This window comes from Pelecanus crispus, chromosome 1 (assembly GCF_030463565.1).
Source record: "Pelecanus crispus isolate bPelCri1 chromosome 1, bPelCri1.pri, whole genome shotgun sequence".
Lineage (NCBI taxonomy): Eukaryota > Metazoa > Chordata > Aves > Pelecaniformes > Pelecanidae > Pelecanus > Pelecanus crispus.
This window is the reverse complement of record NC_134643.1, coordinates 8,855,893-8,869,864: the sequence shown is the minus strand read 5'-3', so window position 1 is coordinate 8,869,864 and position 13,972 is coordinate 8,855,893. Positions and strand designations below refer to the sequence as shown.

General features: G+C 40.5%; 1 protein-coding gene across 2 annotated transcripts in view; it reads left to right on the top strand.

Moving 5' to 3' along the window:
• Positions 1-664: 664 nt before the first annotated feature.
• DMTF1 (cyclin D binding myb like transcription factor 1) overlaps positions 665-13,972 on the top strand; it is a 30,015-nt gene continuing 16,707 nt past the window's right edge. The window contains exons 1-6 of one of the 2 annotated variants that reach the window (XM_075723004.1): positions 665-758; positions 7,617-7,733; positions 8,255-8,374; positions 8,835-8,929; positions 9,694-9,808; positions 12,893-12,969. In XM_075723004.1, coding sequence (XP_075579119.1) covers positions 7,625-7,733; positions 8,255-8,374; positions 8,835-8,929; positions 9,694-9,808; positions 12,893-12,969 — 516 coding nt within the window. In that variant the 5' untranslated portion in view covers positions 665-758; positions 7,617-7,624. The remainder of the gene's footprint in view (positions 759-7,616; positions 7,734-8,254; positions 8,375-8,834; positions 8,930-9,693; positions 9,809-12,892; positions 12,970-13,972) is intronic. The other variant, XM_075723011.1, reaches the window with a different exon arrangement.

Sequence of the window (13,972 nt, the reverse complement as noted above, 5' to 3'; positions counted from 1 at the left end):
GGCTTTGGGATGCCCACAGCCTATGAGGAGGGTTTGCAGAAAAGCTGTTTACAGGGGACAAGAGCACGCTTTGAAGCTCCGAGGTTTGGGGGAGGATGCAGCTGGAGGTCAAGCACGTAAGGGAAGTAGCCAAAAGGGCCTTTGTGGTCCAAGTGTAACGAGGTTTTACACATAAAATCACGGGCAGGGGATTCTGCTCACCCTCTTGCCTTATCTACCCGGTTTCACTGTGAGGAGGCTCAGTGGGTGACTTTTTTTTGCCAAGGGTCAGGGCACCTGCATACACCGGCTCCGTGAGGCGGCGAGCACCACAGCCTGCGCACTGCCAGACGCTCGCTTACTCTCCGTTTTAAGGCTCATCTTTTGATAAGACGCCATTTTTTTCAGGTCGTTGGGCAGGAGGGAAATGAAGGGCGAGCCGTGAAGGAGGCGCGGATGGAGCGAGAGGCCCTTCCTCAGGGCCGGCCGCGGGGGGCCCTTCCCGCCTCCCCCGCAGCGAGGAAGCGAAAGGCGCCGTGCGCTTTGTGGCACCAGCGCGGCGGCGGAGGCCGCGCCGTGCGCTTTGTGGCGCCGCGGCAGGGCGGAAGCGGCGGGCGGGCGGGCGGCGGGCCCTTCCGGCGGGCTCGCGGGCTGCCTGCGCCTTGCCCCGCCGCTGCCTCCGCCTCCCCCACTCGCCGCTCGCTGCCGCTCGGCGCCTCCATCCTGGTACTTGGGAGTCTCCATCCTGGTTTCTCAAGTGCCCGGACCCAAAACAGGAAGTAAGTGCGCGGGGGCCTGCGGGCTGACAGGGCCGGGAGCGGCCGGGCAGCGGCGGCGGCGGCGCGGAGCGGAGCAGGCTGAGGGGATCGGGAGGGGGAGGCGGCCATGTCCGGCCCCACGCCTCAGCCGCGGCCGGACTGGGCCGGGCCGGGCCGGGCTGGCAGCGGAGTTGGCAGCGGTCTCGGCCAGCGCCGCCGCCCGCCGAGAGGACGGGAAAATGGCGGCGGCGGCGGCCCGGGACCAAATGGCGGCGCTGGCGGCCGGGGGGCAGCGTGGGGCTGAGGCGGGCCCTGAGGCGCGGAGCCGCCGCCTGCGGGGCGCTGCCCCCGCCCCAGGGGCAGTGCCGGGGACTGGGGCAGGGCTGGCAGGGCCGCTGCCGCACGCCGGCTTCCTCCCCCGGGCCCTGGCCCGTTGTTCCCCGCCTTCCCGGGGCGCTGCCGGGCGTCGGGAGCGCTGCGCAGAAAGAAATCTGCGGGGGGCCGGCAAAATAGGGGAAAGCTTGGAAATTGCCAAACCGCAGCTCCCTTGGGAGGGCAGGGGAAGGGGAGGGCGGCGTGCGGGGCTTTTTTTTGTTGTTTGCTATTTCTGTTTCAAACTCCCCTTGATGTCTGTAATAAAAGGCCACCTGCACCAACACGTTTAAATCTCCCGATTTCCCCTCACTGGGTCTGCGGTCGGGGTATCCTAAGCTTGTGGTTTTTATCTGTTTTGTTTCATAATCTTTTTTTCCAGCGAGAGTTGTGATTACAGGTTGCTTGGGGCTTTGTTTTTAAGTGGAGTCTGAAATGCGTAACTCTATCAAGATCAGGGATTTCATCTAAAAGCGGTACCAGGCTTTTCTGCACTGGAGTTACACTCTCTGTTTCGGCAAAATACAGGATTCCAGTGGGACAAGCCTTTTTTTCTTCTTTTTTTTTCTTTTTGAGGTGTTTTTATTCTTGGTTGTGCACTTGGGCACAGTGAAGCGTATTACGCTTCTACTAGCTACCTCTTTAGCTGACAGTATTTGTATGTACGTACTCACAAAGAGTTACCATTGTTCAGCCCCACCTGGCCACTTTAACAATGTGTTGAAGTAATCTAGAAAATGCTTTTTGTTTGCCAGCGCTGCTCTGGCCATAGATGTAAGTTGGCTTCTTGACAGCATAGTTAAAATCCCTTTGTAAAACCAGGAGGTGGAGGCTTTGCAATGAGATGGACACATCTCATTCAAATTCTGATTTCCATCAGTCCACGTGAATATAATAATGGCAACAACTTTGTGCTTGTTTTCCAGACACTCACTGAAACTTTCTGGATGATGTTTCATGACTAAACCAAAAAGACTGAACGTTAATTAAAACTCCTTTAATAGAATGCCTAAAAATACTGATTTTTGACTTAACCACCCAAAATTATAAAAGGTGTGTGTGTAAGAGATGAAGACCTCCATGTGTCCATACTGTATTTTACATTTTCTAATAGTCCCTTATTTACGAGTGTTAATTCTGTGCTCATCTGTCCATCAGAAAGCGCCAGAGCTGTGGCTTTCCTTATCAGTCTTAGGCCTCGTACAGTTAGGATAACAATCCACTTTTCATATTTTATTGCATGCTAAATTTCTGCCTGTTGTTTACAAAGGTGAAGAAGTTAGTGGTATGCTTAGAATGAAACTGGATTTCCATGAAAGAAAAAGAATATTTAGTACATATCATACTTCTCAAGATTTTTATCCATAGTCATAACCTTGTGCCTGAGAGCCATTTTCTGTTACTAAAAAAAAAAAAAACTTATAACTTTCTGTGTTTTTTTTTTTTTCTTGAAAGAGCTAGGACTTAGCTGCCCCCCCCCCGTGACATTTAAAGCATGCTCAGTGATTTTTAGTAAAATATCAATGGATAGGCTAGAACTCATGGAGTTCTGCCAAATTTGGATCGATGCAAATGAGAACAGTTTGTCCCATTGTGTCTCCCATATATTCCATTTCTGTGATGGCCCACTTCTCTAAATACCACGGATGAGTAGAATGTAACTTCCTAAAGGACTGTAAGCTCATGCTGGTACAGTTTAATAAATCTTTGTGTGTCTTGAACTCAGGTCTTGTGTCCTTCTATTTGATACCTGTCCGGTTTGGTCCCCTCTTAACTGTTGTTGTTGCAGCTGTTACAATTTCTGTGTAGTGGATTTTTAGACTTGAGTGGAACCCATTTGGTGTGGAGAAAACGAGTTTTGTTGAATAATAGTATAAGAGAATTGACACTAGTTGAATAATAAAAACTCCTGATAATGTATTGTAAGTATTGACTACGTAAGAGGTATGGTATGAAATACACCAAACATTCAGGCTTCCTTAAATATGAGGTATATGGGGTCCTGTAATGACTTTGTTTCCTTTGTGTTACTCTTGAATGAATGCCTTTAAATCCCAGTGCATCCCATGTGATTGTTCCAGTTAAATGCCTCAATAGTCGGAAGCCTCCCTTAATAAACTTCAATTTTTGCTTCTTACAGGATTTAGTGAAATACACTTTTACTTTTTGCCTAGTGCAGAGAACATGGCCTTTAATACAATTTCATGTAGGAATTTTAGAAGATTTACAAGTCCACAGAAGACTAGACATAACATTCAGTTAATAATTAGGCATAATGACAGAATTCTGTCTGCAAGGGTAAAAATACTATTTCTTAGAAGTGCTTAATTTTTACAGCCCACAGAATAATTGAGCCCATCTGCTTGATGAAGATGATTTTGAATTACAGGAATTTTGTATAATTTTTTTTTTTTTTTTTTTTTTTTTTTTTGTAACTTGGTATAAAATCAGCTTTGTGGGTTTTCTGCCTAAATCTGCTGCATGTTTCCCAAACAAATAACAACTGCTGTATTATGTGGCTTTAGTGGAAAATTGGTACTGGAATTCTATATTAAATGATTCTTGTAGGCAAAGTATTTTCCTATCTGTTTGGTTGCATGTTGAAACCTGTTTAAAATTTAATGCAACTCCTAAAAATGTTGGTGTGGGTTTGGTAAATACACCCAAAAATCTAACAAGGCAAAAAGTGCTTATTAAATTTATGCTGATTTCTAAGGTGCTTAGAAATTTAAGATTATGCTATCTTCACTGCATTTCATAATACACATCCACGCTGTTAGTGTATGTGCATCCAACAGTGTTCCCTTCCCCTGCAAGCTAACACCCTCCTTCAGAACATAAAATATTAGTGGTAGATTGGTATGTCTATAAAGAGTGTGTTTGAATCAAGGATTAAAGAAAAGTCTTGGGTCATGCGTTTAAAGGAAGCTTTTTGTTCTCAATAGAAAGCAGTGCATTTTCAAAAGCCTACTTGTTGAAGTTATGAAAAGGAGGTGTTATTTTGGAGGTGATGAGACTACTCATGTTGTAATTCTCACTAATTAAGAAACATTGGCTCTCATTAACTTTGTATTTAACTTTTTCAAGAGTGGACGTGTAGTGGATTTGCAGAGGTTTGTATTAAACAAAATTCGCATGGCACATCCTAAAAGACCTCTGCAGTGGCACGGCATTGTTTAGCATGGCTCCGGCTGTCATCCTGTGATAAATCAAGGACATTGGGCAAGTACAGTGTCCCTGCAGCCAGCATCAAAGAATCCTGCATCAGAGGGCGTTGTCTCCTGCAGCAGCGCTGTGCTTTCTCCACAGAGCTCGCTGTGCACCCCGGGTGGTCCCCCCATATGTCATATTTGATGTATCTTCAGTATACATGGTAGCTCTGTCATTATTTATGTGAAAAGCAGTTGATTTTTATAAGATCTGGAGATTGTTTCCTGTTCACACAGAAGAACCACTGCAGTTACTCAAGATTTTTTTTCCCCACCTTTTGATCACTAATTCATGTCTTCATGGGTTAGCACTCATGTCCTGGTGTAAATGTATTTTGAAAGAACAAGTTTGTTTCTTTCAGTTTTCTTGTACTTGTGTAGTCTAATGAATAAAAAAATAATGTCCAAAATATGCATTTGACTTTAACTTGACTCCTCATGTTCTTTGCAGTCAGTTTTCAGTTGAGGCCATATCTATTGAAGTTGACGGGAATTTTTCCAGTCAAATCAACGATTTGGCTCTTCCTAAGTTTTTATCAAAGCTTGGTTACGATTAGTACCTTTACTCAGAAAACTTGAGATATGCTAAATCTCAAGTATCTGACACAGAACACTATTGTTTTTTTTCTGGAGAGCCTGTACTTACTGTTGGGATAAACCATTCTTGGGAGATTGGCAAAAAGTTATAAAACCCGGCTCAGTCCAGGAATTACACTGAGGAGTGCTTCTTAGGAAATCACAGTTCCTTGAACAATGTGCTCTGCAGAGTTTTTGGTACTTTGTAAGGAGTACCTGGGAGCTCAAGCAGACAAATGTAGATGTCTAACTTGATCAGAAGAACCAGTGCTGCTGTTAGATGTGGTGCCTCAGCTGTTGTCTATTTAGTCCTGTTACAGACTCTGTATGGAAGTGTTAGGGTAGCAGCTATTGATCATGCTGTATCTTCCTCCCCCCCTTTGATGGAGATGCCAGGTTTGGATGTATGGACCCCTTCCATGCCGTCCTCTTTTTATAACATGGCAAACCAGCGAGGGAGAGAAGGCAAATGGACAACCCTAATTACTCTGTGTTTTTGACTTGGGAGCCTAATCCTATAAATGTATTCTTTGATTCTCAGCAAATCCTGAGTAACTGGGGAAAGAATGGCCCAGCTTTGCTATCTCTGTGTTAACTTTTAAGTATTCCTTCAATAAAAAGAAGGAATGCTCTTCTGCTGTGGGTGGTGCTATAGCTTCTGCTGCTTCTGGATCTGCTTTAGGTGAAGTATGGCTGACGTGTTTTAGAAAAAGAAATCTGTCTTTCAAGCTTTTATAATGGTGAGAAAAAAATAGGTGCTTTCAGCTGATTATAGAAAAATAAATGTTTTCAGTATCTGTTCACGTATAATTAAAAAAGAATCTTCCATGGCATTTCAGGTGACTTTGGGAATTTTTGCTACAGCATTCCTTGTAGTAGAGGTTATTCAGAAAGTACGTATGAACATGAAAAAGAGAATATTTCTTTTGGCCCTCCAAAATTATCCAATTTGGTCACTCCCAAAAGTTAAATGAATAACTCAAAACTGAGTTGAACAAGTTACAGTCTGCTAATTTAGCTATAACACTTTGGATTTCTTTCTTCGTGTTGTAGAGTTAAAGATGCCGCTCTTGCTTCTTCTTAAAAAATCAGTACTATAGCTGTGCAGCAAACATCACTTCTAGTAAAGGATAGGGCAGAGGTTGTAAAACTCAGAAGCAGATGAATCTTAAGGAAGTTATTGCCTCCTACACTTGCATGTGGCAAGGAGCTGTTGCTGATGGTAGATATGAAAGTAAATGTGAGAACCCTCTGATTTAAAATGTCAACGGTATCTGAAATTTTTGACATGTTCAGAAGGGTAATATAACTTCATTCTAGGAATCAGTCACTACATGTGCTTAAAGATGTGCCAAATCTTCATCAAGCTTGAGAGGTGATAAGTAATTTTATTGAAAGACTGGCAGCAGTTTTACCCTTCCAAGAAGATGCTGCTCTTGGGAATCTTCAATACAAAAAAGAACATGTTTTCTGATTAAAAATCAAATCATTTCTTGCTGAAGCAGTATTGTTAACATTATACAGGGGATTTAAAATCCAGGTGGTAATTCCACTTACATATCTGTATACGGGTATCCCTGCCTGGTACATGGAAGTTTTGTAATGTAATTGTGATTTTTTTTGTTTGGTTGGTTGGTTGGTTTTTTGTTATGGTATAGTCAAGGATTTTTTAACAACATAAGTTTAAAATGTTTATAGCATTATTTTGGCTTTAAAATAAAAGTTACAAGTAATTTTTTCCTGTTGTTGACATATGAGAAAACACATAAAACGACTGAGCACTTCAAGGAGAAATGGATGGTACTTTCTTTTTACAAAGCTCTGCCGAAGACAGTCACCAAACCCAGGTGTTCAAAACTGATGAAATCATTGCAAAGCTTCTGGATATTTTAGATGTGATTTCATTTAGCTTCTGCAGCAGAAGAGGTTACATTTCCTCGTATTTGGTGGATTAGAACTTTTTTGTGGGTTTTGTTTTATTTCAAGATTAGTAATAGTGCTAGTTTACATTCAAGTTCTTACAAGCTTTGAGTTTCTTCGTAGTACTTTTACAGTGGAAATGAGATTATCAAAAACACTCTGTATTGCCCTAGTTCACTGACTTCAGTGTATACAGCTTATCTTGGATTTTCTGAGTAATTTTTTATACTGGTGATTGCTTGTACCCAATTTTTCTGTTGCTCTTGTTGTTTCAATGGTAAAGAAAAAATAGTAGCTTCACAAATTAGTTATACGTGTGGAAGGAGGATAAAACCTTGCAACTTAGCAATCTATAAATAGTGCAGCTATGAGTAGTATGACACTACAAAAATATTTCTCAGTCCTGACTAGCTTTAGGTTATGTAACAGTATAATTATTAAATGAGCAGTGGAACAAATATTAGTGAGACAAAAAGTATCAGATGTGAAAAAGTAATAGCCTAGGTTTCTGGTTAAAAAAAAAATAGTAGATTGCAAATGCTCCTGAGTAGGGAGTTTAGGTACTGTTTTTAACTGGAAAAGTAGCTTTGAAGCTACCTGATGTTACTCTGTGTGATGTATAAGTATGCAGAAAAAGTAAAGGCAGGTGAATGTCTTAAACCGTGGCATTGTTCATGTGAAAAGACAGACAGACATCATTCTCTGCGGGAGTTTCTGCTGGTTGGTTGAGATAAAGGAAGCAGCATTATGGTCAAAGTGGCAGTCTGACTGAAGAAAAGTAATCTGTATATTGCTCTTCCAGGTTTGAGTATGAGCACAGTTGAAGAAGAGTCTGACACAGTGACAGTAGAAACCGTGAACTCTGTGACTTTGACTCAGGACACTGAAGGGAACCTTATACTTCATTGCCCTCAAAATGGTACAGAATTGTATTGCATAGTATTTTTAATTCTTTTTTCGTTGATCCAACAATCGTACTTCCCTGCCCCCAAATTCTGTGAGCTGCTTGGATTCAGCTCACTGTGCTGCAATTTGTTTTGTTTCAGTATAAAGAAGGATAAAGTGTCAAATTAGGTGTAAATCACAAAATGCATGTATGTACATGCCCAACAAGGATATAGCTGTTCTGATTTATTTCCGTGGAAATGGGTTCTTAAACCAAGCATGTACCCAAATTTCTGTAGACTTAAGGGGTTTGTTTGTGTGTAATGGACTGTGGATGGAATTTACAGAGAAAATCTCACAGAAAATGTTTGTTGAAGAAAGCATGTGAACTGTTATTGCCTATAACTTATACCAAGTTCCTGGGAGGTGGTAAAGCACCAAACCAGCCTATCACATTTGCTTCTACCTTTTGTTTTAGTCTACTTTGTTAACAGAACTTGGTCCAAAGCTCCACTTTGTTAACAGAAAGTAACCTGTATATGTTTTTGTTGTTAGAAACTGATGAAGTAGACTCTGAAGACAGCACTGAACCTCCACACAAGAGGCTTTGCTTATCAGAAGATGATCAAAGTCTTGATGATTCCACTCCGTGCATTTCTGTCGTTGCAGTTCCAAGTAAGTGGTTTAAGTTTATGTACTATTGTAGCAAATGTTTCTGTTGGTAAAGGTTAAAAGTGGACTCTTTGGATCACATGAAAATAAAACATGCAAAATATTCTAAAATTTTATTAATATACTTAAGTATCATCTTTACTTCTCAGAGCCTTGGATGGGTTTGCAGCAATTGTTATCTATACAGTACTGGCAAAATAAACCTGCAGATAGAGTACTGCAGGCACAGGTGCATTGAATAAGTTGAAGGATAAGTGTAAAACTGAGGGTTTCAAAACCCATATTTAAGTTTTATGAAGAGGAACAGTTGATAATCATCTTGATGATTTTGCTGTGTCAACGAATAATACTGAATAAGGCCTCTTTCAAATTTTCAGTGCAAAGGTAGCATTTTATAAAATGTGTAACACGCATAAAAAATGTTACAGGAGTAATGTATGCAACTAACTTGTCCATTCTGAAGTTTCAGAAAATGATCAGAGCTTTGAGGTGACCATGACTGCTACCACTGAGGTAGCTGAAGATGAGATCAACGAAGGAACTGTTACTCAGATTCAGGTACAGTAAAGCTTCAAAATTGACCTATTTGATGTGCATTTTTATTTAAATCTAAATGACAAGGGAAACAAATAGCAGAAAGGGCTTATTAAATGAATACGATTATTTTTAGTATGAAACTAAGGTATTTGAGCATGGATCTTGTTTGCAAAATGTTGTTCTATAAAAGTGCAATTGAATCATTTTATATATGACAGATTATTTGTAGTGTAACTTCCTGCCCAAAGAGCAATACAGTAAACAATAATAGGTATAACCCTCCCCTGATAATTACTTGCCCTGTGGTGATCTGCATAGAAGACAAGTTTATCTGTTATTTCTGTCATTCTTTGATTATAAATTAAGCTTTATAACAGGCCTAAATATGCTTTGTCTTGTCACCAGTCCTAACAGTTACATAAGTTCTTGTTATGGGTGTATTACGTTTAAAAGTCCTAGACTGGAGATGCTGGACATAGTCCTCTTTCCACCAAAGCCAATGAGACTCTTCCTGTTCACTGTATGTACATTAAAGAGGATGAAGAATGTTACCTAATTAATTCTTACAACATCTATGTGTTAAGATGCTAAATCTTACTCAGGTGTTTTAAGAAAGGTGAAGGTACTTACAATGCCATCTCTAAAAAGTAGCACTTTCTGAGCAGTCAGCAAGGTAACTAGGTGTGCTGGTTTCATTTTCCTTCAATTTATGCCTCCATGTTAAATGCAAGGTGATAGAAAGAACTGAAGATCTTACTCGATGATTTCATATTGGTCTTTTCAAGATTCTTCAGAATGAACAGCTGGATGAAATCTCCCCAATGGGCAATGAAGAAGTGTCAGCTGTTAGTCAAGCCTGGTTCACAACCAAAGAGGATAAGGATTCTCTAACAAATAAAGGTAAGGTATTTCAAATGCAGTTCTCCCACACTGTAAAAAGGTAAACTATTCCAGATGTCTCAGAACATTTTGCAGGTTGCATAAAGTAATCTCTGGTCTGGCTTTTTTATTTGAGAAGACTGATTCTGGAAATGCTGAGAGATCTAATGCAGAGAGATCTAATGCATTAAGTCTTCACCATCCCTCTTACGCTTTGTGTGCAAGAAGAAAGTTGGAACTCCAGATACAGGTGGAGTGGGAAGATCACCATGCTTGCAGCGGTGACAGTGATTCTAGTGGCCACGGTAGAGAACTGCTGTAGGTCATGTGCGTTGGCACAAATGGGGCAGACAGTTGTGTTTGCTCTGTTTGCACTTCTGCCTGGGTAGGAGATAGGGAGCTGCAGTCAGAGGTGGGTACATCTGGCTAATACGTCCTCTTCCAAGTAGGGCTTATTAGTCTGGCTACTGTGTTGTGATTCGTATTAAACAGTTTCTGGAATGGAGTTGTTTCAGGAAGAACAGGGATTATGTAGACAAGCAGCTACTGAAATAACCACCGCTACTCCTAAAACTGCCATCCCATTGGCATTCCTCCCTTTCAAAATGTACCTGGGCAATCATGTTGTTGTTGCTGAACTTTTGAGGGGGGGTTTGTTTTTATTTTCAGGGGAATTGCCTTTCTAAACCTAGAGAAACAACATAGTGTGAAATGAAGACATGTTGTCTCTCCAATTTCATCAGTCTCTCCACTATTTTTCTTATCCTGACCTTACCTCTTTGTAGGGCAAAAAAAATGAAACTCTCTTTCAGTCAGTCGAAAGCAATCCCCTTTTTTGTTAGAAAACTTTAGGGAAAAAAGTAATGGCTTTCTCTCACAGAAGCAAATGATCTCTTACCCAGTGAGTAGACTCCAGAGAGCTGAGTGTACTGCTGAGTCAGTGAAAAAATGTGGGTGAGGCATACAGAACCTGGCTGTTGGATATGGGTAATTCAGAGAAAGGGAGCTGAGCGACTCTTATCAATGACCATTTCAGTCACTGATCCCAAGTGTGCATTAACAGCTGCTTCTAGCAGCCAGTAAATAATTTCTCCCTGTTTTTTTCTGTCCTCCTTATTTGTTTGATTTATAGGGCTTCAAAGCTATTCGGTGTTCAGTCCAAGAATTGGGGCAGAGATGGGATAGCAGAGAGATGCCTTTGCATCACAGCACTGAGGCAGCGGGGTGGAAGTAGTGAGAAATCATGTTGCTACAGGTGCTGTGCTTTAGGGTGAAAAGAAGCACAGAGACAATGATCTTTTCAGTAGCCAGTAGTAAAGGACTTTGGTTGGGAGCAGCACATTGTCAGCTGTGACTGGAGGAGTATGTACTGGTGATTTGGCAGAGAAATGACTGTTTCCATGTGACTTGGTGGCCTCATGTTTGATGTGTGTCTTCTTAAGTATTAGAAACTTACTGCATTTGCAGCTGTCTCACAGGCATATCAAGCTACCATGTATCACAAGTGGCATTTACACTTGTGAATGAATGAGGGCACTAAATCTGGTGATTCTAATCAAGAGATTAATAATTTGAGGAAGACATTTCCAATAAAATATGCCGAGAAAAAAATTTGAGAATCCATACCAGCTGAACTTTTCTTGGGGTCTCCATGTTTTGTCACAGAGATCAGCCGTGGAGGAATCCCAGTATGTGTCTCCTTTTACAGTAGCTAGGAGTTTGAGGTGTGTTGCCTGACCTCATCATTTTATAGCAGTCTCCACCTGATAATGCTTTCTGTGAAGACCTGTGGGCAGGTTATAGTAATCTTGGCACTGAATATGCAAACACGTGAAGTGCAAAATACACTTCCTTTCCTGAAATAGTTGGGTATTAAAGGTTATTCTATGTAAAGAGTAGTAGGGTCCCTTTAAGTCAGTGCAGATGCTTGGATAGGGATGTGAATCACAGATAAAGTAGTAGATTATTGTTCCCTCTCTCTAGTTTTGGAAGAAGAGATTGAAGCCATCAGGCACAAGGGAAGAGTGTTCTCTCATCAGTTCCAATGGCATTAGTAATAATGCCTGTACTTTTCATTATAATTGGATTTGAGTAAACAGTCTCTTTGGTGTGTTCTGCCTCTCAGCTCTGGTAATTAGCAGGCTGAGAAGGAAGTACCCTCATTTTTCTGAGCAGAGGTGGGCAGGTAGCCAGCACACACCAGTACCTAAACTGGGTCACCAGCATAATCTTAATGATAAGTGATCATTAATATCAAGTGTGGTATGAGCATGAGGGGAAAAAAAAAGGAATCTATATATAAATTTAGGGTAGGAATGTTTTAATGTTTTATTGATAGACCTCAGGTTTGAAGTTTTCTATCTGAATGAAGTTGATTGGTTTGCTTTTAAAGCTTAGCTGGCATTGTAGTTACTAAGGGCATACACAGAAACGAAACATGATGTTTGTTTCTACTGGTTTGCCGCTTTTATTTGGGAAATAAAACACTTGCCATGAGTCTATCTTGACTGTGACCACTGGGCTTTATTCCCAATGCAAAAAAAAAAAAAAAAAAAAAGAGATAGGGACCAGCTTGTCAAAATAGAGGAGGTAGAGCATTTACCTCTATGAAGAGCACTCACAGTAGGTAGCACTACTCACATGTTGGGAAGTGGTATGGCATGTAAGAGAAGCCCACGTTGTTGACAGTTCCTCAAGTAATATTTTGAGTCATGTTTTAAGTCCCAGCTTCTGGAATCATTTCAGCACATGGAAATTTCAGCTGTCAGTTTAAAGACAGATTTTCTAGTTGTGGCTGAAGAGAAAGCCTGAAAATGTGACTTGACAGCACATAGAGGAATCCATGTTCTGTTTTTAATAAATTGATGTTTTTGAAGAGGGTTCTGAGTCACATTATTTAAACATTAGTTGACAGTTACTAAGGATTGTATATCAGTTCTGAAATAACATCTGTTTAAACTTAATTCTAGTTAGTTTAAGTAGCTAAAATTACTACACTCTTTTCTTTGTTAATTGCAATACTGAGGGTTGTGTTTTTCTGATATTTTGTTGTTGTTGTTTTGCTGACTTTCACTCCAGTAATTAGTTTGTCATTTCTATTTTCAGGCCATAAGTGGAAGCAAGGGATGTGGTCGAAGGAGGAAATTGACATTTTGATGAGCAACATTGAGCGTTATGTAAAGGTATGTGTTAGAGTATATTATCTGCTAGTTGGTGTGGTGATGCAGCCCCTGCTAGCAACCAACTTTCTTCAGTACTTCCCAGAATGTGCAATAAGTGATTCTGATTGGTTCATAGTAGAAATGGTCGTTACCCATTTGAAATACGTAAGATAATTGTATCCATACACAGGATTTAAGACTACCGAGTGTAACATTGCTTTTAATTTGTGTACTGAATATAACCTGTTCTAAATATCACGTCAGGGTGCTTAAGTGGCTTAACTTCTCTCTCTGAATATACAGCACTCGTGAAATCTTTGGTGAAGGCAGAGGAAAAAAATTGCACTAGGAATAGAGCTAATTTTCCTTAAAAAGCATTGAATACAACTTCCAGACTTCTTTGATGTCATATCTGTATTTGTTTACTACACTAACAGGATGCCTGTATTGGCTTTCTTCCCCTTAATATATTGTTGTCACAGTTCAGTGTAAAAATAGGCATGCAGTTAATGCGCTGACAGTGATAATTGCCCATAAGTCATATTGGTGGTAAGCTTACAGCTGAGAATGTTTGAGCTGAGCACTTACAGCTGAGAATATATAGCCTGGATATTACGGGTTCACCATCCTTCATTTGTGAATCAAAAGAAGTCCTGAATTTAGTCTTTACTGATATAAAAATCCTCAGTATTAGTTGTAGAAAGTGTGCCTGCCCACACTTGTATTAGAATTTCTGCCACAAAATCATTCATAAGTAGTAGTATTTTTTTAAATCTAGAAAAACTTTTTTTAAGCCAGCTAAGTAACTTTTTTTGAGTTACTGATGATTCATGTGATTCATTGTTTTTCCATTTATCTGCTTTCTTGTACTACTTCGAATAATTGAAATGTAGTGATTTGTAGTTTAAGCTGTTAAACTAGATCTTTCCTGTTATACTTAACTCCAGTGGGTTTTTATCAAATTTGCTTTTAATTTCCATCAGAACAAGAAGAGTAGTTTAGTTGAAAAAAAAATTGCTTTCAG